The sequence below is a fragment of the Erpetoichthys calabaricus genome, chromosome 4 (assembly GCF_900747795.2).
Source record: "Erpetoichthys calabaricus chromosome 4, fErpCal1.3, whole genome shotgun sequence".
Taxonomy (NCBI): Eukaryota; Metazoa; Chordata; class Cladistia; order Polypteriformes; family Polypteridae; genus Erpetoichthys; species Erpetoichthys calabaricus.
In genome coordinates, this window is record NC_041397.2 from 137,160,965 (window position 1) to 137,184,629 (window position 23,665).

General features: G+C 39.9%; 1 protein-coding gene across 2 annotated transcripts in view; it reads right to left on the reverse strand.

Moving 5' to 3' along the window:
* Positions 1 to 10,089: 10,089 nt before the first annotated feature.
* The window catches only part of tbc1d23 (TBC1 domain family, member 23), a 138,544-nt gene continuing 124,968 nt past the window's right edge, over positions 10,090 to 23,665 (reverse strand). For both annotated transcript variants that reach the window (XM_028799836.2, XM_028799835.2), the window contains 2 exons: positions 16,429 to 16,623; positions 10,090 to 12,282 (listed from right to left, as the gene is read on the reverse strand). In XM_028799836.2, the coding sequence (XP_028655669.1) occupies positions 12,201 to 12,282; positions 16,429 to 16,623 (277 nt within the window). In that variant the 3' untranslated portion in view covers positions 10,090 to 12,200. The remainder of the gene's footprint in view (positions 12,283 to 16,428; positions 16,624 to 23,665) is intronic.

Below are 23,665 nucleotides of genomic sequence, written 5' to 3' on the forward strand. Positions count from 1 at the left end.
TCGTATCGGCGGTAAACCAACGCACAACGATGAGAACGTGCAAGCTACACGCACAACTACCAGTCGCGGCACTGGACTCCCGGATTCTCGATGTGTGCGGTGGTAGTACTGTACTACCCAAATCAAATGGTGTCACAGTATATATGTGGTAAAATGCTCAGCTGCTTCTCAAGACCTGCAAATACGGTGAACCTTTATTTGAAGCGAGCGCTACTTGTGGAACATATTAAGCATATTTAAAAATCCATCCATCCATCCATTTTCCAACCCGCTGAATCCGAACACAGGGTCACGGAGGTCTGCTGGAGCCAATCCCAGCCAACAGAGGGCGCAAGGCAGGAACCAATCCCGGGCAGGGTGCCAACCCACCGCAGGATATTTAAAAATACGCAGAAAAATTAAAACACCACTGGTTCCAAATCCCGTATTTTTGTTAAAATGTAATGTTTCAATTATATAACAGTATGACGGCGGGGAATGCAAATTGAATTTTGTTTTAATGTTAGCGCCTTGCTTCAAGTATAATGCACCACTGCGTTAATGCTTCCTGAAAGAGGCAGTTTGTTAACAAAAAAACCCAAAAAACCTGAATTTGACGACTGTTACACACCCGTTTGTAACACACCCTGTCAGTATTTTTTTAAGCAAGCCTTGTGCTGAAAACACTATGAACAAAGAACTTCCACCTTATAAATACATCTTAAAAATTCCACCTTAAAAATCCATAAACACACGCAAATACATTTTACGCACGAATACATATAGACAACCGTACATAAACAATATGTATTCGAATATACTGTGGATGCAAAGAGTACAAACGGAAAGAAAGCTCACGGCTACAACAACGCCTGGTTATTTAACCGGTACTCCCCGATTGATAGTGGCTTCGAGAGATGTCTACTCGTGTATTTCTCTCGAAACTGATGGGTCCCATGGGTACAATACGCGACTGGGTCGCAATCGACAACCAGCTTGTGCTTACTGCAACTCGTTAATCTTTCAGTACGTAGCCACAACTGCAATATTCTTGATATACACATGTCCCGATGTCTTCTCCCTTCTACTTAATTTCTAATTACATTCTTTGCAGTAGTTTATATTTTCCAATAAATTTAAGTTCCTCTTCTACCCTTTTAACACTAACTAATATGTCAACACCACTTTTGTCGCGGTTTTAATTCCACTAGCTTGCCGGGCATAGCAGTTTTTATGGAGTTCCTCCAAGAGACACGCCCACAGCGACCATTGGCTGCTCATTTTAATTAATTCATTCATTCATTATATTTGCATTCGCCTTTGTCGCCGCTGTTTCCTTGGTTTGGTTTAGGTTTATTTGTCATATATAGGTTAACACAGAGTCAACATACAATGAAATGTGTATGACGAGAAAAGAAGTCATTCAGCCTAGATCCAATAAAGCTAAAAAATAATAATAAAAAAAATTACAAGTTAAAAATAGACTAGCCATATAAAATAAAATGTGTACGTTTTAAAAGAAGTTATAGAGCAATATGAGCTGAATGAGCAGCAAGTACAAATGTTATTGCACAGATAATGTTTTATGAGTACAGATGCATATTCCATAAAGCGCAGATGCATGTTCCAGTCAGTATTCCGAGTGTGTGCAGGTACAGTTTGTGTGTGAGTAGTGCAATGTAGATGTAATGCAATGTAGGTGTAATGTAAGTGTTCAGGTGTTGCTGTTGAGGAGTCGAATGGCCTGGTGGTAAAAACTGTTCTTAAGTCTTGTAGTCCGAGCAGCCAGACTCCTGTATCGTCTGCCAGACTGTAACAAGGAGAACAGCTGGCGTGCTGGATGGCTGTGGTCCTTTATAATGCTGCTTGTCTTGCGCAAGCACCGATGGAGGTAAATGTCTTCAATGGCAGGGAGACGTGATGTGCTCTGCTGCCTTCACCACTCTCTGTAGTGATTTCCGGCTGCTGGCAGAGCAGCTCGACCACACTCCTGTAAAAGTTTGAGGTGATGTTGGCATTCATGCCAAACTTCCTCAGCCTCCTCAGGAAGTAGAGCCGCTGGCGAGCTTTCTTAACCACAGTGTCAATGTGAAGGGTCCACGAGAGATCCTTGGTGATGTTTACTCCGAGGAACTTGAAGCTGTTAACCCTTTCAACTTCTACGCCGCTGATGTAGATGGCCTGGTGTTCTCCGCCTTGCTGTTTCCGATAGTCCACGGTCATCTCCTTGGTTTTCCTGCCAGGTCCGCGAAACTGAATTATATTTATATGATCTACTTCGGAGGCTGGAGGATGCCGGAGTAATTGCTGACTCTGGGTAGTTATAATATTTAATACATAAACAAATACAACGTGTATTTTTCTTTCTACTTGTTCGACTAATACATTATTTAAGTGTTATAAGCGTTTAAATGAATGCACACAGAAAATGCACTGCTCAGATTGCTAGTTCCTTCACCAGTAATCCGTGACCTCGGTTATTGGCCTCGACAGTCTGAGCTGCTATCATATGGCCAGCAGTTTTAATTGTGAGCTGCCGTCACACGACGTCACGATTCTAACTTCGGAGTTCGGTGGTTAATTCAAATATGAAAGACAGAGGTTTCGGGCTGATATTTCACACTCGGTGATCTTGGCGCTAGAGAGTGCATGTTGACTAGCACTTGAAAGTAAGAATTTCTTTTTTTAAATTTGACTTGTTTGTATGGAATTTTACTTGCTTTTAATAAATGCAATAAAATAAAAAAGTGAGAATTTCACTTTACTCCATACACGTGACAACAATGACATAGGAACTTAATCTGGGGCCACGTCATGTCAGTCACTAATTAAAGGAATCGCTATGAAAATGCAAAAATATTAATACATAAGTTATACAATAAGCAGTTGTGATAAATATCTTAATTACGAAAATGTTTATAGACTATATGTTAATCCTAAATGACGCTAATGAAGACGTTAATGTTACAGGTCGCATACATGTAAATGAGAAGGATGTGCTGTCATTGTATGACACAACTCATCAATATATGGTGAAACAATATAAAAGTACTGTACTGTAACCACTTAAAAAAGTAGTACAAATCAGCATCATTTGGAGTATACAGGACTAGACTCTCGGTGGAAACACTGCTTTAAGTTCAAGAAGATGCAATCATATTACGAGCTTTATTGTCTTACACCCTCCAACAAGCCTAAAAAGACGAAATTTGTGCTGTACTGCCTTGCCTGTAAGCACAGGTAAATACAAGGGATACAAAGATATTATTTGCTATTTATAAACCTCTCCTTTTTCTTTTCCAATTAAGCTCCAGCTCCCTCTGTGAGCCTTTAATGTTTTTTTTTTTTTAAACTTTGTGACGGTGACTTAAGTTATTGATGTATTAATGTTGTTTGCAGATTGTACTTATCTTACCAGTTTGGCCCCAGATCATCATGTTAACAAAGTGCTTTTATAATTCCAGTTTTGGTGGCCCACTGTCCAACAGTGTGAAAAACATTCTTTTGAGAAAAATGTAGTTGGACCTTTGCATCCTGGTGGCAACTCACACCAAATTCAGGGCTTATGGGAGCAAAAACAGAATGTCATCTCTAAAGAAAAGCACGACAGTTAAATGGAGTCACTCAATGAATTTTCAGTCACTTGTATTTCTCCTGTGCCTTCCTACCGTTATGTAAGAATTAAGTTTAAAAAAAAGCATCTCTAGTCCCTCTTAGGATCTTGGCCTTGGCATACTGTAGATGCCAGACAAATAACTATTCATAATTCATCTCCAGCACATTAGTAATTCAGATGATATGTAACAAAAGCATGAATTAGGATCTCTACATCATGGAAAGTAAGTGAAGAGCAGCCAGAGGCAGACAATATTATGTACAGTAGATGATTGAACACAGGTTTAGTTAAAGGATGAATGAGTGTCTGGAAAAAGAGTGGAGTCAAAAATAACACCAAGATTATAAACTCCTTGGACCCTATCAACATGACCTCTGTCGTATTCTTATCTCTCTATTATAATAAAAAAAATTTGGGGTCGAGACATGATCTTCTTGGAAAGACATTTTGACGTCCCGCAAGACTAGACTTTACAACCTTTGGAAGCAAGACCCGTGAGACGGTCATTTTTGCACGTCACGCCCTACTTACAATTTAAAACAAGATCACGGACATCTAAACTCTCAGTTGTTGGAATGCTTTTGGCAGACACACTTCATTTGCTTCCAGCTCTTAAAAAGTTTTCCATCCATCCATCCATCCTCCATCCATTGGGTTGTGGGGGCAGAAACTTGAGCAGAGATGCCCAGACTTCCCTCTCCCCGGCTACTACTTCTAGCTCTTCCAGGGGAATCCTGAGGCGTTCCCAGGCCAGCTGAGGGACATAGTCCCTCCAGTGTGTCCTGGTTCTTCCCCGGGGCCTCCTCCCGGTTAGACATGCCCAAGCCACCTCATCTGACTCCTCTCGATGCGGCGGAGCAGTGGTTCTACACTGGCTCTTAGGAAAAAGTTTCATACGTTCTATATGGCATGTCAACGACTAAGCAAAGAAGAAAGAGCAGCTATGTGCAAATTCTGAAAATAAGGAAAGTAATAATCAGCCCAGACCAAGTGGAATTGAAAACCTTGTAGGTCCAGTTGGGGTCATTAATAAAAGACTTCATAAAGATGTTCAAAAACAATACACAAGCAGAGCAAGTTACAGATTATGAAAGTAGTAAAATTCGAAAGTATCAAAAAAAAAAGAAAGTAAAGATCGTATTAGCACAAACAAACGGAAATTATTACTCGGTGAAATAACAGAACAGCAAAAAGAGATTGAATATATGGACATAAGTGATATGTCAGAAGTATGTAAGGCTTTAAAGTTTAAGTCGGAGACTTATAGATCGTCTAATTCATGTTCGCCATCAGGGAAAAGTAGTGTTGCCTCCCAATGAAGAAGCGTCTCCACAAGAATTAAAAGATTTGTTGTTTGGTGAAAGTGAAATCCACAAACACTACAGGCAAAAAAATCTGAGTCTACAATAAATCTTTTTGTGTTCGCATCATTCAATGTTCAAAACGTAGATTTACACAATAATGGACCATACGCTATGAAAATCTGAGGTCCCACAACAATTAAAGCTACGACAAGTTTAATTTCGAAGAAACCACAATTCGGTCAGGTGTATATTTATGATCATGGGGAAGCGATGCAACACAGAATCGAAAGAGTATGTAACAATTCCCATGAAAATAACAAATCTCTTTAAATTGTATATCTGGATAACCAAACCCGGGGGTGGGCGAGCGAAGTGAGCAGGGGGTGGAGCCCCAGAGTTTAACAAGAAAATTAGGTGCCTTTCATGGCTTAATATACTTCAGTCTGTTTATCAAGAAGGTGGAAGGGGACCAGTGAGGTGGGCGCTGAGAGGGTTGTTTGATAAGTTTGGTAAATTTCTATAAGATGGCACTACAATTCGTTCGGTGATGTCACAGCTAGCAAGTGTCACTCTTCAAACTAGGCGAGGCCAAATTTCAGCCAAAAGCAAAATGTTCTTTACCTTCTACAGACGTTTGAAGCGATTCTTTCCAAAAAATGGTGTATAACTTGCTTCTTTTTTTTTTTTACCATATTTATCAAATAACCCTCGCAGTCAGGTGTCAGCTGCCTAAAAATGAAACCGCAAATCATGCTAATGGATAATACAGCTCAGGGAAGCAAAACAAAAGAGGACATAACACAGCCTTGTGGAACTCCTAGAGAAACTGGAGCAGTAGGATACTTACGTTGCCCCAATATAAATGAAATATATCTTGTCAGTACAATAGGGCCTGAACCAGGTTAAAGCAGTATCACAAATTCCAAGAGGATACTGCAGATGGGAGAGTTGTGATTAACCGTATCCAAAGCAGCATTAGGATCGATGAGGGGTAAAATATTGACAAGACCAGAGTCAGCAGAGTGGTGTAGGTCATTTAAAACTCAAAAGAAGAACAGTTTCTGTACCATAATGGGTGTGGAAATCTGTTTGGAAGGGCTCACGTAGATTATTATTAGACATACGTGCCTGTATTTGAGAGCCCGCTACCTTCTAAAGAGTCTTTGATAGAAAAAGAAGGTTAGAGAAAGGTGTGTAGTTACAGGGAAGGGTTTTTGAGAACAGGAGTGACAAATGGAAAAGTGAGAGGTAAAAGGAGTGTTTATAATGCAAGAGATTTAGGTTCAAGGTGAGGAAGATAGGGATGAGCAGTGATGTTGCGACTGGGTCAGTGGACAAGTTGAAGTATTGGATTTCATGATCACATCTTGACTGTGCATAGGATCAGTGGGAGTCAAGCAACAAAAGGTATGGACAGTGTTAATGTTATGACTACCAGACATAATGGCAGATGGCATTTTTAATTTGTTTTTCTCCATTCTTTAAACTTCTCAATGACTGAATGAACTGCAACAAGAAAAAATTGTTTCACATACCCAGTTTTAAGCATCCATGATCAGATAAAAGTGAGGAGTACACAAGATACACAGCTTAAGTTGCCATCCTTCTTTGTGAACCTGAGCCTTACTTTCAGGACTTTATGTGCTGCTAGGCAGACTATGCAATTTCTTTTCTCCTTTTGCTGTTAATGTGGGCAGTGCCCCATAAGTCTTGTAGCTGGAAGTAAACTCTAGTATGACAGGGAGCTTAAAAGCAAATTTATCAAAGTTTAGTTTTGTGACATCTTTAGACTGTACAACAGAATTTGTTTCCAAGGTTTTGCAAGCCTGCTGCGTGCCTGGCATTGTCATTTGGTGGCACTAACGGCAAGGTTGGCCAACTCGGACTGCAGAGATCCGCAGCGGCTGCAGGTTTTTGTTCCAACCCAGTTGCTTAATTAGAAGCCAATCCTCACCAATAATATTTAATTTCATGGCTTGTTAGTGTTTTAACTCTACCATGTCAGTACATTCTTAAACCATATATTTTTTTTCCTTTCTAATAATCCAAGTGATTTGATTTTCAGTTCTTCATTTTCCTTCTAAGTACTTAATTAAATCAAATAGTGAATAATGAATACATACGGGTGGAAATGGAGACAAGCGAGATGTAGCACTGCTGGTTCCTTTGTCATTTGCATCTTATTGCTAATAATCAGCAGTTGAGACTAAAATAAGCAATTAAGGGTTCAAAACACTAACGAGCGAGACAACTAAAATGATGCAGGAAAATGTCACTTGAGCATTACGTGCTCCATCAGCAATGAATGATTTCTCATCTCATGAAGCAGTTGGGTTGGAACAAAAACCGGAAGCCACCGCATCCCTCCAGGACTGACGCCGCTCAGCCCTGATTTAAAGGGTCTGAGTCTTAAATAGCAACTAAATTAAACAAAGTTAATTAGTAGCAAAAACTAATCACTAATTGAGAAAGTGGTTAGAATGAAAACCTGTAGCCACTGTGGCTCGCCAAGTTCAGAGCTGGCCACCCCGGACATACAGTTTTGAGCAGGTCTCCTCATAAATGAAAATTAATTGAAGCTCGCAGAGACTCTGCTAGCAGATACAAATATGTGCAATGACCAGCATCTCAGTTGACATTAAGACAGATTGTGCTGCACTCACATGTTATTGAAAATAGAAGATCAGTCAAAAATTTGAAGGGAATGCCCTGTAAAGTGGGACAATTTGGAGATAACAGGGTCACTTGAATTCTGAGTGGTAATCCAAAACTGACCTTTTAACTCAATATAACAGAAGAATAACCTGGTCAGTATTTGTGGCTGAATTATGTATGAAGTATTGCAATATACATTAAATACACTTCATTTTGTTATATTTTTCACAAAAAGGCTAGAGCTTATCTTTAGTCAATTGCTTTTTGCATGGACAATGTAGCTTCTTCTCAACAGCAACTTCACAGTTCTCCAAAAAGTCTGACCAGAAACTTGCTGCACTAGAGCAAGTCATGGAGAATTTTTGGGTGTCTCTAAAGAGACTCTTGTAAGTCATTTAACATGTCAGGATGTTCAGGGAAATGTTGACCGTGAAAGGGGACATTACTGGAATGTAGAAGGATCATTCTGAATACCTCTTGAACCTTGCAGGTACACTGTATTTTAAAGAAAATGTGGCAGAAACATTTGGTGGGGTTGGATCCATATTTACAGCCAGCAGCACTGTGGCCTTGGCCAAGCTTTAGAATGGTCACACTACAGTGGTGGACAAGATCAGGCTAGAAAGCAAAGGGGTTACACCAGGGCATGTGAGTAAATGTTGTCTAAGGGACAAGAGGATGTCTTTTTTATTTACCAAGGAATTAGTGTGTTAGATGTGAGAAGTGTTGAACCAACAATGTAGCAAAAGGAATACAGGCCTTGTTTTGGCCACTTAACAGATTTGCAGATTTTTACCTTTCATAGAGGACTGAAGGGTGGTTGGAGATTGGCCACCCTGTCTACATTTTATGACTTGGAGGTGATTTGGGAGTTTCTTCTGGGAGGTGTTGCAAGAGTGTTGGTTTTATTGCCCATGTTCTTGTAAATTCAAATCAGTTTGATACTTGAACATTACCTAGATTGGGAATGTAGTGTCCACTCTTATTGGATGAAGATCAGCCTTGCTGCACAACACATTGGTTTGTCAAAGAATATAGTGGGTTGGGCTAAGTATTTGCCTTTCTAAATAAGATATCACAAAGTTCTCTCCTAAAAATGAGTGGCTCAATCTCTGTTGATCATACTTGACTTTGGTTTAGATGCATTCACTACCATATTTCTCTTCAGATCTTTGAAGACATCTCTCTGAAGAATAAATGTACACCACTGTGATTCATCACTCCATACAAATGTACCTCAAACTTTTCTTGCTCTGGAAAAAAATTCTATTTTCTCTTTGGTGTTTTTCTGTTACAGTAGTAGCTTTTCAACACATCTTATAGACGCAAATCCAGCAAGAGACAAATCTTCTTGTAATTTTCCTGTAAAGTCTTGTCATTTGAGGTCTTGAATTCTTCTGACACTTTTCACAGGGTTTTATTTTCATTCTTTGAGAACCATACATTTCAGATGGTGCTCATCCCGCCATGAGGCAGCTTTTGGCTTTCCAGATCCTTTAACAACATCACCTGTTCTTTTAAAATATTGGTCTACTCTCTTAATAGCTGATAGAGACATAGTGGACTCTTTTTGGCCTTTAGGGTGTTGTGCATTTCATAATAGCATAAAACTGCCCCGATGAAGTCCATTTTTTTTTTTTTTTTTTAAACTCTAAGCACCATGTTTTATATTAACAAAATTATTTTTGGCAATGTTTGTACATCCATGTGTGTTAGTCTGAATTTTATGTTAAAATATTTTAGTCATTTTTATGATTGTACTTTTTTGTGTATAAGGAGATTATACAAGTGGATTTCCCCATTTCTAGCTTTATCAAAACAATTCACTATAACTAAGGTTTACTAGCAAATTATGTCACAGAATTATAGTAGGTACTTTAATGCCCAATATATCCTAACATTACACAGCCTGCATTGGTTAAGAGTACATTAATAGAAAAAGCTCCTTGGCCAATTCCAATAATGTGTATATTTTGTATAAATAGTAGGCAAATACATCCAAAACAAGGTTCTTCCACAGGGCCCGCTGTAATGCAGTTAGGAAATAGTCAAACCACTGTGACCACACAGCAAAGCTACTAGTTCGACTGTTCTTGATCAAAAAAAGGCAGATAGTGCTTTGGATTTCTGCTGGAGATGTATCCTAGGGACCTTTCACAAGTGTTTTTTGTAGAGAGAAAGCTAAGAAAAAAGTGAGATAATAAAGACAGACACAAGGATGTAACAATGCTGAAAACAACTCTGCATGTTTCTGTAATGTTTTCCAATGGATCTGCAACTAGTAATACTGAACACTCCACTGTTTTAAATTAGCAGGTAACCACCTCTACCTGCCCTTCTGTTGAACGTCACATGCCTTTTTACATTTTAAAAAAGAAAAGCCTCTCCAGTTAATTGAATATACATTAGAAACCACTGAAAATCTCTGAAACAGTAAGACAGTGCAAAAAAAACAAAAAAACAAAAAGTGTCCTAAAACACACATTAATCCCAAAAAATGGTTCAAATAATTCTCAAACATGAAAATAAAGCAGATGTTTCATCAATAGTTTATTAAAATAAAGAAAATTTCCAAAAATTAAGGTGCAGTTAACACAAATCCACGTTTTCTCTACAAATAAATTTGTGAGGTTAGAAAAGCTGAAGCATATTAATGAGGTCAATTTGAAACTTCATTTCACTGCAGCGTCCTTGAAGTTATTAGTGACATCTTCAAGTTGTGCTTTTACCATGACACCCTCCCATGCAGGACCAAGGAAGCTGCTGTTCTTCTTGTGGTTTGCATAGTAAAGGAAGGCTGCCAAAAAGCCTGTAGTGGTCCACCCAGAACCTCCCCCATGCTATTTCTGCAGGAGGCACACGGCCAGACGGAGGAGTGCATGGGCACATTTCCTGTAGTGTTTCTTGTCACATGTCAAGTGCACACACTTCATGATGAACCACCAGGAAAGGCCAGCACCATGAAACATTACTTTTCTCACATGGTGCAAAAATGATAATAACACTTATTTTTTATTTTGGAAGTAAGAAAATTTCTTGAAAGTAAAATTATACTGCATCATATATACATTTAATATAATCATCACCCCTTGTATAGAAACAAGCCTAGTGCCGGCAATCAAACTGATCACATAATAAAGGAGCATAATTCTGGTTGGCGATGGGAGAATTAGGAGCAGCTATAGGACTTGAATACTGGAAAACAGAATAAATACTGTGCTGAGTAACACCTCTGTGCTCCACAGGAGCTTCCATACTCATGGCACAGCTTCCACAGGTCTAAAAAAAAAATGGAGCACTGCATGAGCCATGCAGGCTAGTGAAAAGTAGAAAACTGCAGATATTAACTTTGGGTCATGTCTCATTAAAACAGCAAAAAATCCATCGAGTCTTTGTTAATTAGATGGCACCTCTAATATTATTCACTTAAAAAAATATCACACAATGCAAAATCTAAACACCTTCAAACAGTCACATAACAAGACCCTCCTGCTGTTTTATGAAATTGTTTGTATCGTTCTTTTATTTAATGCACATTCTGCAAAACTCAGACACCTGAAATCATACCCAAAGCTCCGTGTTAAGATTCCCACCATAATGTGCAGCAAACAAGCATTACACGAAAGCACAGGTTTCAGGCCCATCAAGTAAATCTGAATGAAATAATCAAAAAAGGTTTTTGGTTATTTGTATCCCCTACATGGCTGTGGTTCTAACCATAAGAGCCACACAGCATAAGGTAGGTAATTAATCAAAAGGGTCTCCTAAACTGTCTAATGAAGTATATATATTATATATATATATATATATATATATATATATATATATATATATATATATATATATATATAAAGTTCACATTTGGCATGTATTTGACTAGATAGATGTAGTTTGCCAAAATTAATGATAACAATCAATGAAAGCATAATTAAATATACAAATAATTCCATGTGAAGGATAGCTGAGCTGAAGAAGCAGCACCTTTCTGCTCAACTGCAAATGACCAGTAGCAAAGAAAAATGCTCCATTGGTCAGGCTATATCATTTATGAACAGGTCCATGATTTGCACTGCAATCATTATTAGTTAGAGCAGTGCTGTTTGAATTACATCACCTTTCAAAAGCTCCTAATTGAGACGCACACAGTAGCCATAACTAAACTATGTGTTAATGTTTCAAACTACACTAGTCTGGGACAGACCCTTCTATGAAGAAGTTAAGACAGGGATCAGATTTGCAAAAAGCAATTTTGCCTGAGACCCTTACTGAGCAGTTTGTACATCATTTTGAAATTGTTAGATGCCATACTGAGAAAGTTTTAAAATGACCATTTCAATATGCTGCATCTTTCAAGTTCATCCAAAGACCACCTCGAAAAAAAAAAAATAAATAAAAACCTATTTTTTTTTTTAAAGCAAATGAGTAATTCATATAACTTTATATCCAATTTCCCACCACAAGGGTTTCCTGCAACACTGGAACTCCAAACCTCTCTGGGCAGCAGGCAGGCAGAAGTGTTCTTCTTATAGGTTGGAAGGGAGTGGGAATGGTCATTCCCTTGGCAGTTTCAATCCATTATGCAATGTGGTCTGCCATTGGTCCTTAAAAGATTAGCAGTTTTGCTATATATGGCATCCCTCCATCTATCAGCTCTCCAGGGCATCCAGGACTTTCACAATTTGCTGTTTAATAGCTTTTGTGGCTTCCCCTGCATTTGGTATCAAATACCTGGACAGATAAAGAAAGTCAATTTAGTGATGCTACATAGGCACAACCTCAGTTCATAGATATACAGTATCACTACCATCAAGTCTGTAATTTAATTCCCAGTTATCACATAAGGTAAACAGTAGATCATCCCTACTTTTACCATTCTAGCTCAATTGTGGAGATCTAAATTTTAAATTTACTACAACAAGATCCAGCATCAGCCTTAGACACAAAAGGCTGCACTACAGAATGGATCTCACTATTGCACTTTTAATAAAAACACTTGTTGGAAGTGGTGCATTGATGGTAGTACCTCTTTACCACATCTGCAATGCAGTCACGGATAACCTTGGTCATTCCAAATTTGTACTACAGGCTGCCTTCTTCCACAGTGACTTTATACTATCCATTTCTTAAATTCCTACTCTTTTCAATTTTTCAGTTACCTGTGCAGTCATCACTTTCATTGATCTCACTAACAACAATGAACTTACACCCCTAACCCTGGGCGCACTACGCTTCAGCCACTTTGCGTCTCTGCCGCTCACGTTGTGAATGGCGCTGATCGTAAGTTAAGGAGATGTGAACGGATCAGCTGCTGGCTTTCTGTTGCCGAGCCGCGTGTTCTGCTTGTTGCACTGCGCGTCGATCATTCAAAAGCCTGTACAGCAGCTGTCCTTTTGTCTCACAAAACATTAGAAAGTGTCTCTTACGGGACATCAAAGTGTCTTCCGAGAAAATCGTGTATCGACCCAAGGTTTTTTTTTTATTATAATAGAGAGATGTATCACTGAGGATACCATGATTTCCTCAAAATCTTCAAGTAAGTTTTTCATGACTTTACTGGGTCACCTTTACAAGCTCATGCCTCCTTGTGCCTTAATGTCCTCTCATAACCTCTCATAAACACATGGCCTTACTCGGCATCCATCATTTCCACTGCTATTAAAATGCATCTCCAGGTCATCATAAATTAAGCTTTTCTTGACTGTGGAGTGATCAAGACCTGAATCTGACCATTTCCTAATGAGAGGTGTGTTACCAATGGTGTTCTTGGTGACTATGGTCCCATCTGCGTTCAGATCATTAACATACTCCACTTCTGTAGTTTTGGGTTGATCCCTCACCTTTCTCATCCTCACCCCATGAGGCAAGATCTTGCATGGAGCTCTAGACTGAGGGCGATTGATGGTCATTTTATATTTTTATCTTCTCCAAATAATCACACCAACAGTTGTCACCTTCTCATCAATCTTCTTGTTGATGGTCTTGTAGCTCTTTTCCAGCCTTGTGCAGGTCTACAATTTTGTCCCTGACGTCCTTTGACAGCTCTTTGGTCTTGCCCATGGCGGTGGAGAGGTTGGAATTCTGGCTGGGTTGTAGGGGATCAAATACTTCTTTCTCTCAATGACATGCAAATCAATTTATAACTTTTATGTAATGTGTTTTTTTAGGATTTTTGGTAGATAACCTGTCTCTCTCCATTAAAATGAAATTACCATACAAATTAGAGACTGTTAATTTTTTTGTAAGTGAGCAAAGTTACAAATTAAACAGGGGATCAAATACTTATGTCCTCCACTGTATGTTGGCTGTTTGGGGGTCAGCTGCCTCTTCACACAGGCAATACAGGTGCTGAATAACTATCTTTAGTAAGATTTTCGAAATGGTGCTTTATGCTATCTAGTTTATTTTATCTTTATACTAGGGGGCTCTGCCCCCTGCTTGCTTCGCTCGCCAACCCTCTTGTTTTGTTAATCGGATATACAATTTTCTTTGGAATTGTTTCAATTTCATTGTTTGCACTTTTACTTTAAAGCTTCAGTAAAAACAATATTTGGAATTACCTTTTCTTCAAGATTGCATTGAATTATGATTCAGTTTTTGTACTTGCATTGTGACAACGCAACGTATAACTGCCCGTGAGTGAATATCGTTTCTTTTTCTCTAATAAATAATCCGACTTCTTCAAATGTTTGTCCCTGTGATTTGTTAATTGTCATAGCAAAAGCTAGTCTCACGGGCAACTGTAAACATTTTAATATGAATGGTATATCAAGGTCTTTTTTGGTGTCTAATGTTATTTGCGGAATATACTGTATACTACATTACCTTTCTTGTCGCCTGTTAAAATTTGCATCACTTCTCCATGATCATAAATATACACCTGACCGAATTGTGGTTTCTTAGAAATTAAACTTGTCATTGCTTTAATTGTTGTGGGACTACAGATTCTCATAGCGTATGGTCCATTATTGTGTAAATCTACGTTTTGAGCATCGAATGATGCAAAGGCTAAAAAATTATTTTACACCTGTATATTTTGCCTGTAGTGTTTGTGGATTCTGCGGTTCCCTGCCCAGGGTTTGTTCCTGCCTTGCGCTGGTTGGGATTGGCTCCAGCAGACCCCCGTGACCCTGTGTTTGGATATAGCGGGTTGGGAAATGACCGACTGTTTGTGGATTTCACTTTCCCCAAACATCAAATATTTTAATTCCCTTGGATACGCCTCCTCATTGTGTAGAAGCACTACTTTTCCCTGTTGGTAACACGAATTAGACGATCTACAAGTCTCTGACTTAAACTTCCAAGCCTTACAATATTTCCATATTTCTGATATATCACCTCTGTCCACATATTCGATTTCTATTCGCCTTTCCATTATTTCACCGAGTAATAATTTCTCTGTTAGCGCTAATGCAATGTTTACTATCTTTTTTTGATACTTTCAAATTTTTCTGCTTTTATATTCTCTAACTTGCTCTGCACGTGTATTGTGCCTACATTTTTTTGTCTCTTTTGAATTCCACTGTTTTCATTATCATGTGTTTCGCCCCCTCCTTTTTGAACCTCTTTATGACGTTTTACTTTGTTTTCTACTGTTTGTCTTTTATTTCTGACCTCGTTTTGTCCTGCTATTTTTTTAATTACACCTGGTCAGTGATGATTATTGTATTTTTCCCTTTTAATAATTTCCGTTTGTTTGCGTGAATGTGATCTTTACTATCTTTATTTTGATACTTTTGAATTCCACTGCTTTCATAATCTCTTATCTGCTCTGCATGTATCTCGCACCAACACTTTTGAACGTCTTCATGAAGTTCTACTTTGTCTTTTACTCTTTTTCTTTTATTTCTGAGCCCGAATGGACCTGCTTGTTTTTCAATTCCACTTGTTCCGGGCTGATTATTACTTTCCTTATTTTCCGAATTTGCACATAGAATATTATTTTTCTTGTTTGCATTTTGTTCTCTCAAACGCTTTTGGGTCTCTTTTCTCCACGCTGCTCTTTCTTCTTCGCTTAGTTGTTAACGTTTCATCTAGAATGTATTGTCCTTATACGCTTTATATGAGCTGTGAGCACAGGATCTGTGTCTGCTAAAAGCCTTTACACAACTGAGAGTTTTGATGACCGTGGTCTTATTTGAAAATGGTTGTAAGTAGTGTGTGACTTGCAAGAATCTCATATTCCACGTCCCCGCGAGGCGGTCCTGGGACAATCTCCTGGCAACAAGTCTCATGTTTAAGGTCCCCGCAAGACGCTCTGTGGCCAATCTCTTTTGTCTCGCGGGTCTTTTAAGTGTCTTCCGAGAAGATCACATCTCATCTCTCTGGTCTCCCTTCCAAGATTTTTTTATTTTTTTATTTTTTTTTTATAATAGAGATTTTATTATTAATAGTACAATTTGTACAAGGATCTGCAACCATTCATTATGTCAAATATGCAAATTAGAGGATATAAGGAAGGGGGGGCTTATACTTTTTCACAGCACCATATATAAATGACATGAGCCCTGCTCTCCCAGAGTAATAATTCTGTAGAGAAAGAATAACTGAAATGGATACAATTGGTAATGGCAGTACTTCACATCATATTCTCTGATCCTTTTAATTATATTAATGGTCACAAGGGGACAGAGCCTATTTCAGCAGCACTGGACACAAGGCAGGGAACATGCCAGATCATTGCAAATCCACCAAACACACATAGACACACATACACAAGCACACTCACAGCGGGGACAATTTGGAATCACAAATTTACGTAAATTTACTTCTTTGGAGTTGTGGGATGAAAACCCCTTAGAAAACCCACACAGACAGGAAACAGGCACACTCCATCAGGAAGTAACACATGACAACCTTTATCATGACTGACGTTACCTTTCCACTGCCAGCACCTCTACACCAGAAGCACTGCTGTTCCCATATTTGAATGTAATCAGTTCAGGATGTTTTTTCTTTGATGTGATCTTCACCACTGAGTTAAGTGCCTGCCGTGACTGGATATAAGCAAATCCCTTTCGAGAGGGAATCTCACGTAAGCAGTACATGTGCGTGGCTGTCACCAAAAGATGGCTAGAAGATAGAAGAGAACAGAGATTAAACAAGCAGCAAATGAAATCCTAAAGCATTAAGCAGATAATGAATATAACATTCAGTTTTGTCTGTTTCAATTCTGGTGTACTGTAACTATGCAAAACAAACACATTTAATATGTACCATAAAACGACGACTTTGAGTTTTGTAAATCACCTCCTGATATTTTGTTATAAAAGGTACTACATGAAATACTGTAAGTAAAGAGAAGCCGATAATTGAATATCAAAAATGAAACATTCATGTAAAAAATAACACTGAAACCTGGCTTCACCAAAAAAATATACATATAATCTTTTTAATTAGTTTTAGGTTTATTTTTGCATTGTTTTTTTCTTCTTATGATGGTTTCTTAACTTCAGACCAAAGATCTTACTCAAGTCTCCCAAACCTAAATACTTCTCATACATTGCCTATCATTGTTCCTGTGTTGCGTCAGTATTTCATAGTTCTTTACTCCCTTATTACTTCTTCATGGTGTTCACTGCAGGAAATAATAGATTGATACTGCATCTGAACAATTGAATCAACAGCTGACTGAGAGTGACAGCAAAGCAGTAGACTCAAAGCAAGCAACAAAGCGATAACTGCCTGAGATAAAATGCTGCTCAGTGGTTTCCTAATGCCATGACATGCAGTTAAATAGGGTTTTTTTTCAGCTGTTCATGGCAGCAACGTGAACATTCTGGTTGAAGCATGCAGATTTCTTCTAGCTTGAATATTAAACATGCACTTTAAAATGTAAACTACATGCTTTCCATTAATTTTGAAAGTACATTTTAAATGCACTATGTCCTGTAATATTTACATTTTAACAAGAGTGACTAGGTAAGAGATCAATACAAGTCTAAGCAACAAAAAGTTATGTCTCTGCATCCTAGTCATCATACTGGGCCTAGAAAAGCTGCTTCCATTCCATGATAATGTATTCTTTTGATTCCATAGTTTGGAATGACAGACTTTTTCAAAAAAAGTTATGTGGCATCTTAAAACTATGCAGCACAATTGCATAGCTAGCCGATTAAAATACCATTTGGGTCACAAGCTCTATTATCTTTTTCATTTTGGTTGGGTACTTTTCTAAGAAGTGAGACAATAATTACCAGCTTTCTATATCTGTTTTTCTTCTTGGTATCACAATGGGGTACAAATTGCCACTGTTAATATGGCCAAACTACCTTTGTTGATTTTAGAATAAGAAGTTGGAGTGAACCTTAGGTACTGAAGGTCACTCACAGGTAACCAGATTTTGCTACAATTATGGACTTCAAAATGTAAAGTGTGATACTGTGGGACTGGATATAAAATACAAAAAGCTGGAAAATCGTAAGGTGGAAAGTAAATCAGTAAGAGTATGTAAGTACTGGAAAAGCTTCTGATGATGTTTTTTTGCTGGAGAAAAGAGGACACCAGCTGCGCAAAAATGATGACCACTAAACACGTGGCTTACCCAAGTTGACTTCCCCTACAGGTGTCACATTTGATTTGACTGGATTAATTTGAACTCTGGTATTTGGTACACTGTATTAATCCCCAAGGGGAAGTTTGGGGGTCAGCCATTGTACAGTGCCCCAGAGCAATTTTTAGGTTAAAGGCCTTGCTCAAGGGCCCAACAGAGTAGGATCCCTTCTGGGAGTAATGGGATTTGAACCGGCAACCTTCCAGATACCAGTGCAGATCCTTAGCATCAGAGCCACTTGTCTGAATTATTTTACATACAGTATCTCTTGAAATGAAATTTATAGTGTTTAATTTCTCAACTCTGCTTTGAGTAACTGTAAATATCACTTGATGGAACACTGCCTATGCAGTGAGATATATGATCAAGCTTGGACTGCAGCCAAAATTTAAGTGTAGCATTACGGATAATGAAGAAACCACTATGGACTTGTGCTAAAAACAAAATAAATAACACCTAATATCACATATTAATCACAATATGCCACCATGCCAATTAACATTATGAGAGGACTGGCAATGAGAGTTTTCTTTTCACTTTATATATAACATATGTAAATAAGGATTTGACACAGCCCTGAATTTTTGTACTCCCTCATGCTTCAAACACTCGTATACATTATGCTTTCACAACCTTTAAGTCTCTGCCAATCATACTTCAAATAAGCTTAATCTGTAAATAAACTTTAAATGTACAGTAAACAAAGTCACCTCTATGGTTTGACAATTTTCAGCTAAAAACAAAGCAATCAACACCTCGAAATACTAATTTAAAGATCATAATCACTATTAAGCCTATTTGCATTTTTAATGGTTAGCATGTATCATCATGTGTAATAAATAATAATAAAGAGGAAATCACAATGCAACCTTTAGTATAATCAATTATTTAATTTCTAAAGCACATGAAGGCTCTCGGCATCTCAATTTATATACAAGATCCTACTTAGCAAAACAACCTGCTCTCAGTGTCTACAAATGTCTGACACTATTGATGTCACGGTAAATCTAACAATGTCTGACAGCAGGATGAACTGATAAAGTGTAATAAAATGTCAGAACACTGTCTTTTAGCACAGCTTCAAGAGGTATAGAATAGGGAAGAAACAAATTAATAAAGAACATGCCTGTAACATTTGAAAGCTTAGCTTAGCTAGATGTATATTTCAGTTGCCAAAACTACAATTAGGATGCAGTTCATTTTTTTATTTAGAATTTCATTTTTTAAAGAACATTTGTATGTACTGGTTAAATATTAAAAACATCTACAATAAGATAAAGAAAGTATCATTCACTATATAACCTATTAAATAAATATGTACTGATCACATTTGAAAAATGCAGCATCTTTCCTTTTTTCTAATAATTTTTTACTTGCTCAGTACTCTGGATTGGACTATGGTGTTCACTAGGTACTCTGTGTGGTATTGGCTATCACAAAATTTTACTGGTTGAGACTTAGCATTTGACTTTAGCTTGCTTGGGTGTTACTTTGGAGGGGTGGGGTCTTTTGTGACTCAAAGATCACTATAGCTGTGCTGTCTGTAGGTGCATGTGTGCTAGCTTTACACTTGTCAAGCTGATCTAAAATGAGCCAGAGAAAGGACAATCCAGTCTATAAAATTGATTGGGAGAAGGATTTTCCCACTTGTCAATGTTTGAGGGGTGTCTTGCAAGCACAGCCTGTTTCAAATCTCCCCACAGCATCTTGGGATTCAGATCTGGGCTTTGACGTAGCCATTTAAAATTCCTCTATTTTTTTTTCTTTTCAGCCATTTCTTGGAAAAGTTACTGGTAAGTTTAGGATTATTGTCATGTTACAAGATCCATTTTTGTTGAATTTTAAACTTCTGGCAGATGGTCTCATATTAAGCACCATCTGGTACAATGAAGAAATTATATTGAAATTTTTGATGGTAAGCTGATCAGGCCCTGATGCAACAAACCAGACCCAAACAACATATTTTCCACCACTAAGCTTTACAGCTGATATCAGGCTCTTCTGGTCAAATGCTGTCTTTGGTTTCCACCAAACATATCTTCTGGTACTGTGGTAAAATAACTATCTTTGCCTCATTTGCCCAGAGCAAATTGTTTCATAAGTCCTGGTCTTTGCAACTATACTCAGTCTGGGACAGGTTTAAGCCAGAGTGGCAGCAAACCCGTTATAAGAGTCAGTCCAAAAAAAGCTTTGTGTAGCCACCATGTAGACTCACTAACCACAGGGCTAGAGCAAGACCAGTCAGACAGTAAGGCTAGAACAGAAACAGCCCAGGCATAATAGAATTTGGTTCTAGGAATATAATTTTCTCTGATGGAGAAGGAGATTGGGTTAATGGTGCATAATACCGGTTAATTAAACGTGGACTCGCCTCTATTCACACAACTGCCCTGGAAACAGACTTCTTGATCTCTCTCTTCTACTCTGAACTTAACACATGGGAGAAATTCCAGGCAGATGTGCGGATACACAGAAACCCATAACTTGTTGCGGGAAAAGAGAAGGCCACTTCAATGTGACTTCAAGTAACCGAGAAAAAGGAAAAATCTGACTTAATGATCACCATGTTCAAAAACAAGGATGCTCATCATTATACCTGGCACTAGAGTATCTAGGATAAAAGGTTAGTGACTGACTTTGTAGTTGTGCCATATGTTAACCTTTGATAGATGGTACAGTGCTCAACATACCTGATGTCCAAATAGGCATTAAGGATATGCTGGAAATGACTAGCAGTTGCCACTGTTTGGGATAAGTTCACCTTTAACTTCTGGAAGAGCCTCCCTTGTTATCCTGACAGATATCAATGACAAAGAGTCTGAATGGACCTTGGTCAAGACCTTAACAGCAAGAAGGTTGTAGATGAATCTCGTAACCCTAGGACTAATTTGTGACCACAAGTGCTGCGAGAAAAGGTCAAGTTAAAAAAAGAGGCCTGTCAAGTAAAGTTAAATGTATGGTCTCAGGATTTAACTGAGAGCTTCCAGCAATCCAACAAGGCAGCATGGGCACAGTAAAAGCTAGTGTATGACCAGAGTGTGGTGTTTTGGTCAGCCTTGAGGTGGTTTTGGCAAACCATTTGACGAATTTCAGGAAAGCTATGCGGGATGTCACTCATGCTGTTCTCTACAAAGACTGGTGAACCACTACTCCAAAGTGCAGTCACTATAGAAACAGCACTCTAACAAACTCCTAAACATAGTAGACATGGCCTCACTGAAGGACACATTGCTAGAAACATTGGTTGGCGTTGGGACTATGTTTGTGGCTGAGACTGCTATAGTAATTAAAATGCTTCACAGGAGAACATGAGATTCCAGTCAAGATGCTGGATTCTAAGGTATTGTTTTGACTGGCAAACCTCTTAGGTGGTTCCCATTTTTGAAAGGGGTACAAGAGGGTGTGTTTGTATTGCCAAGCACATCCTTCAGCCTTCCTGGGAAATACAATGTCAAGCTTGAGTATCCTATCTGTATGTGCTTTGTGGTAATGCAAAAAGCATATAACTGAGGCTCATTGAATCTTCTGGAAATGGGGGCCACTGCATGCTATTCGGTCTTTGTTTTTTTTTATAGTGACAGCTGCGTTTGGATAAATAGTGTTAAATCAAAGTGGTCAGAAGTAGATTCTAGACTCAGCTAAGCATCTGGTATTTTCTCTTGTTCACAACTTTCGTGGATGGATATCAAGGCACCACTGAGACTTCAATGGTGTTCATTTTGGAAACCAAAAAGTTGCATCTCTGCTGTTTGCAAATGCCCCTCCTTTAACCGTCACCTTATCGTGGTGGAGGGGTTTGCGTGTCCCAATGACCCTAGGAGCTCTCTTGTCTGGGGCTTTATGCCCCTGGTAGGGCCACCCAAGGCAAACTGGTCCTAGGTGAGGGATGAGACAAAGAGCGGTTAAACAAACCTCCTATGAAGAAAAACAATTTTGGACAGCGTTTTCCCTTGCCCGGACGCGGGTCACCGGGGCCCCACTCTGGAGCCAGGCCTGGAGGTGGGGCTCGATGGTGAGCGCCTGGTGGCCGGGCCTGCACCCATGGGGCTCGGCCGGGCACAGCCCGAAGAGGCAACGTGGGTCCCCCTTCCCATGGGCTCACCACCTATGGGAGGGGCCAAGGAGGTCGGGTGCAGTGTGAGTTGGGTGGTGGCCGAAGGTGGGGACCTTGGCGGTCCGATCCTCGGCTACAGAAACTGGCTCTTGGGACGTGGAATGTCACCTCTCTGAAGGGGAAGGAGCCTGAGCTAGTGCGCGAAGTTGAGAGGTTCCGGCTAGATATAGTCGGACTCACCTCGACGCACAGCTTGGACTCTGGAACCAATCTCCTTGAGAGGGGCTGGACTCTGTACCACTCTGGAGTTGCCCCCGGTGAGAGGCGCCGAGCAGGTGTGGGTATACTTATTGCCCCCCAACTTGGAGCCTGTACATTGGGGTTTACCCCGGTGGACGAGAGGGTAGCCTCCCTTCACCTTCGGGTGGGGGGACGGGTCCTAACTGTTGTTTGTGCGTATGCACCGAACAGCAGTTCGGAGTACCCACCCTTTTTGGAGTCCCTGGAGGGGGTGCTAGAGGGCATACCTTCTGGGGACTCCCTCGTTCTGCTGGGAGACTTCAATGTTCACGTGGGCAATGACAGTGAGACCTGGAAGGGCGTGATTGGGAGGAATGGCCCCCCTGATCTGAACCCGAGCGGTGTTTTGTTATTGGACTTCTGTGCTCGTCACGGATTGTCCATAACGAACACCATGTTCAAGCATAGGGGTGTTCATATGTGCACTTGGCACCAGGACACCCTAGGCCTCAGTTCGATGATCGACTTTGTGGTCGTGTCGTCGGACTTGCGGCCACATGTCTTGGACACTCGGGTGAAGAGAGGGGCGGAGCTGTCAACTGATCACCACCTGGTGGTGAGTTGGCTTCGATGGTGGGGGAGGATGCCGGTCAGGCGTGGTAGGCCCAAACGTGTTGTGAGGGTCTGCTGGGAATGTCTGGCAGAGCCCCCTGTCAGAAGTAGCTTCAACTCCCACCTCCGGCAGAACTTCGACCACATCCCGAGGGAGGTGGGGGACATTGAGTCCGAATGGGCCATGTTCCGTGCCTCTATTGTTGAGGCAGCTGACCGGAGCTGTGGCCGTAAGGTGGTCGGTGCCTGTCGTGGCGGCAATCCCCGAACCCGCTGGTGGACACCGGCGGTGAAGGATGCCGTCAAGCTGAAGAAGGAGTCCTACAGGACCCTTTTGTCCTGTGGGACCCCGGAGGCAGCTGATAGGTACCGGCAGGCCAAGCGGAATGCGGCTTTGGTGGTTGCTGAGGCAAAAACTCGGGCGTGGGAGGAGTTTGGGGAGGCCATGGAGAATGACTTTCGGACGGCTTCGAGGAGATTCTGGTCCACCATCCGGCGTCTCAGGAAGGGGAAGCAGTGCAGTGTCAACACTGTATATGGTGGGGATGGTGCGCTGCTGACCTCGACTCAGGACGTTGTGGGTCGGTGGGGGGAATACTTCGAAGACCTCCTCAATCCCATTAACATGCCTTCCAATGAGGAAGCAGAGCCTGGGG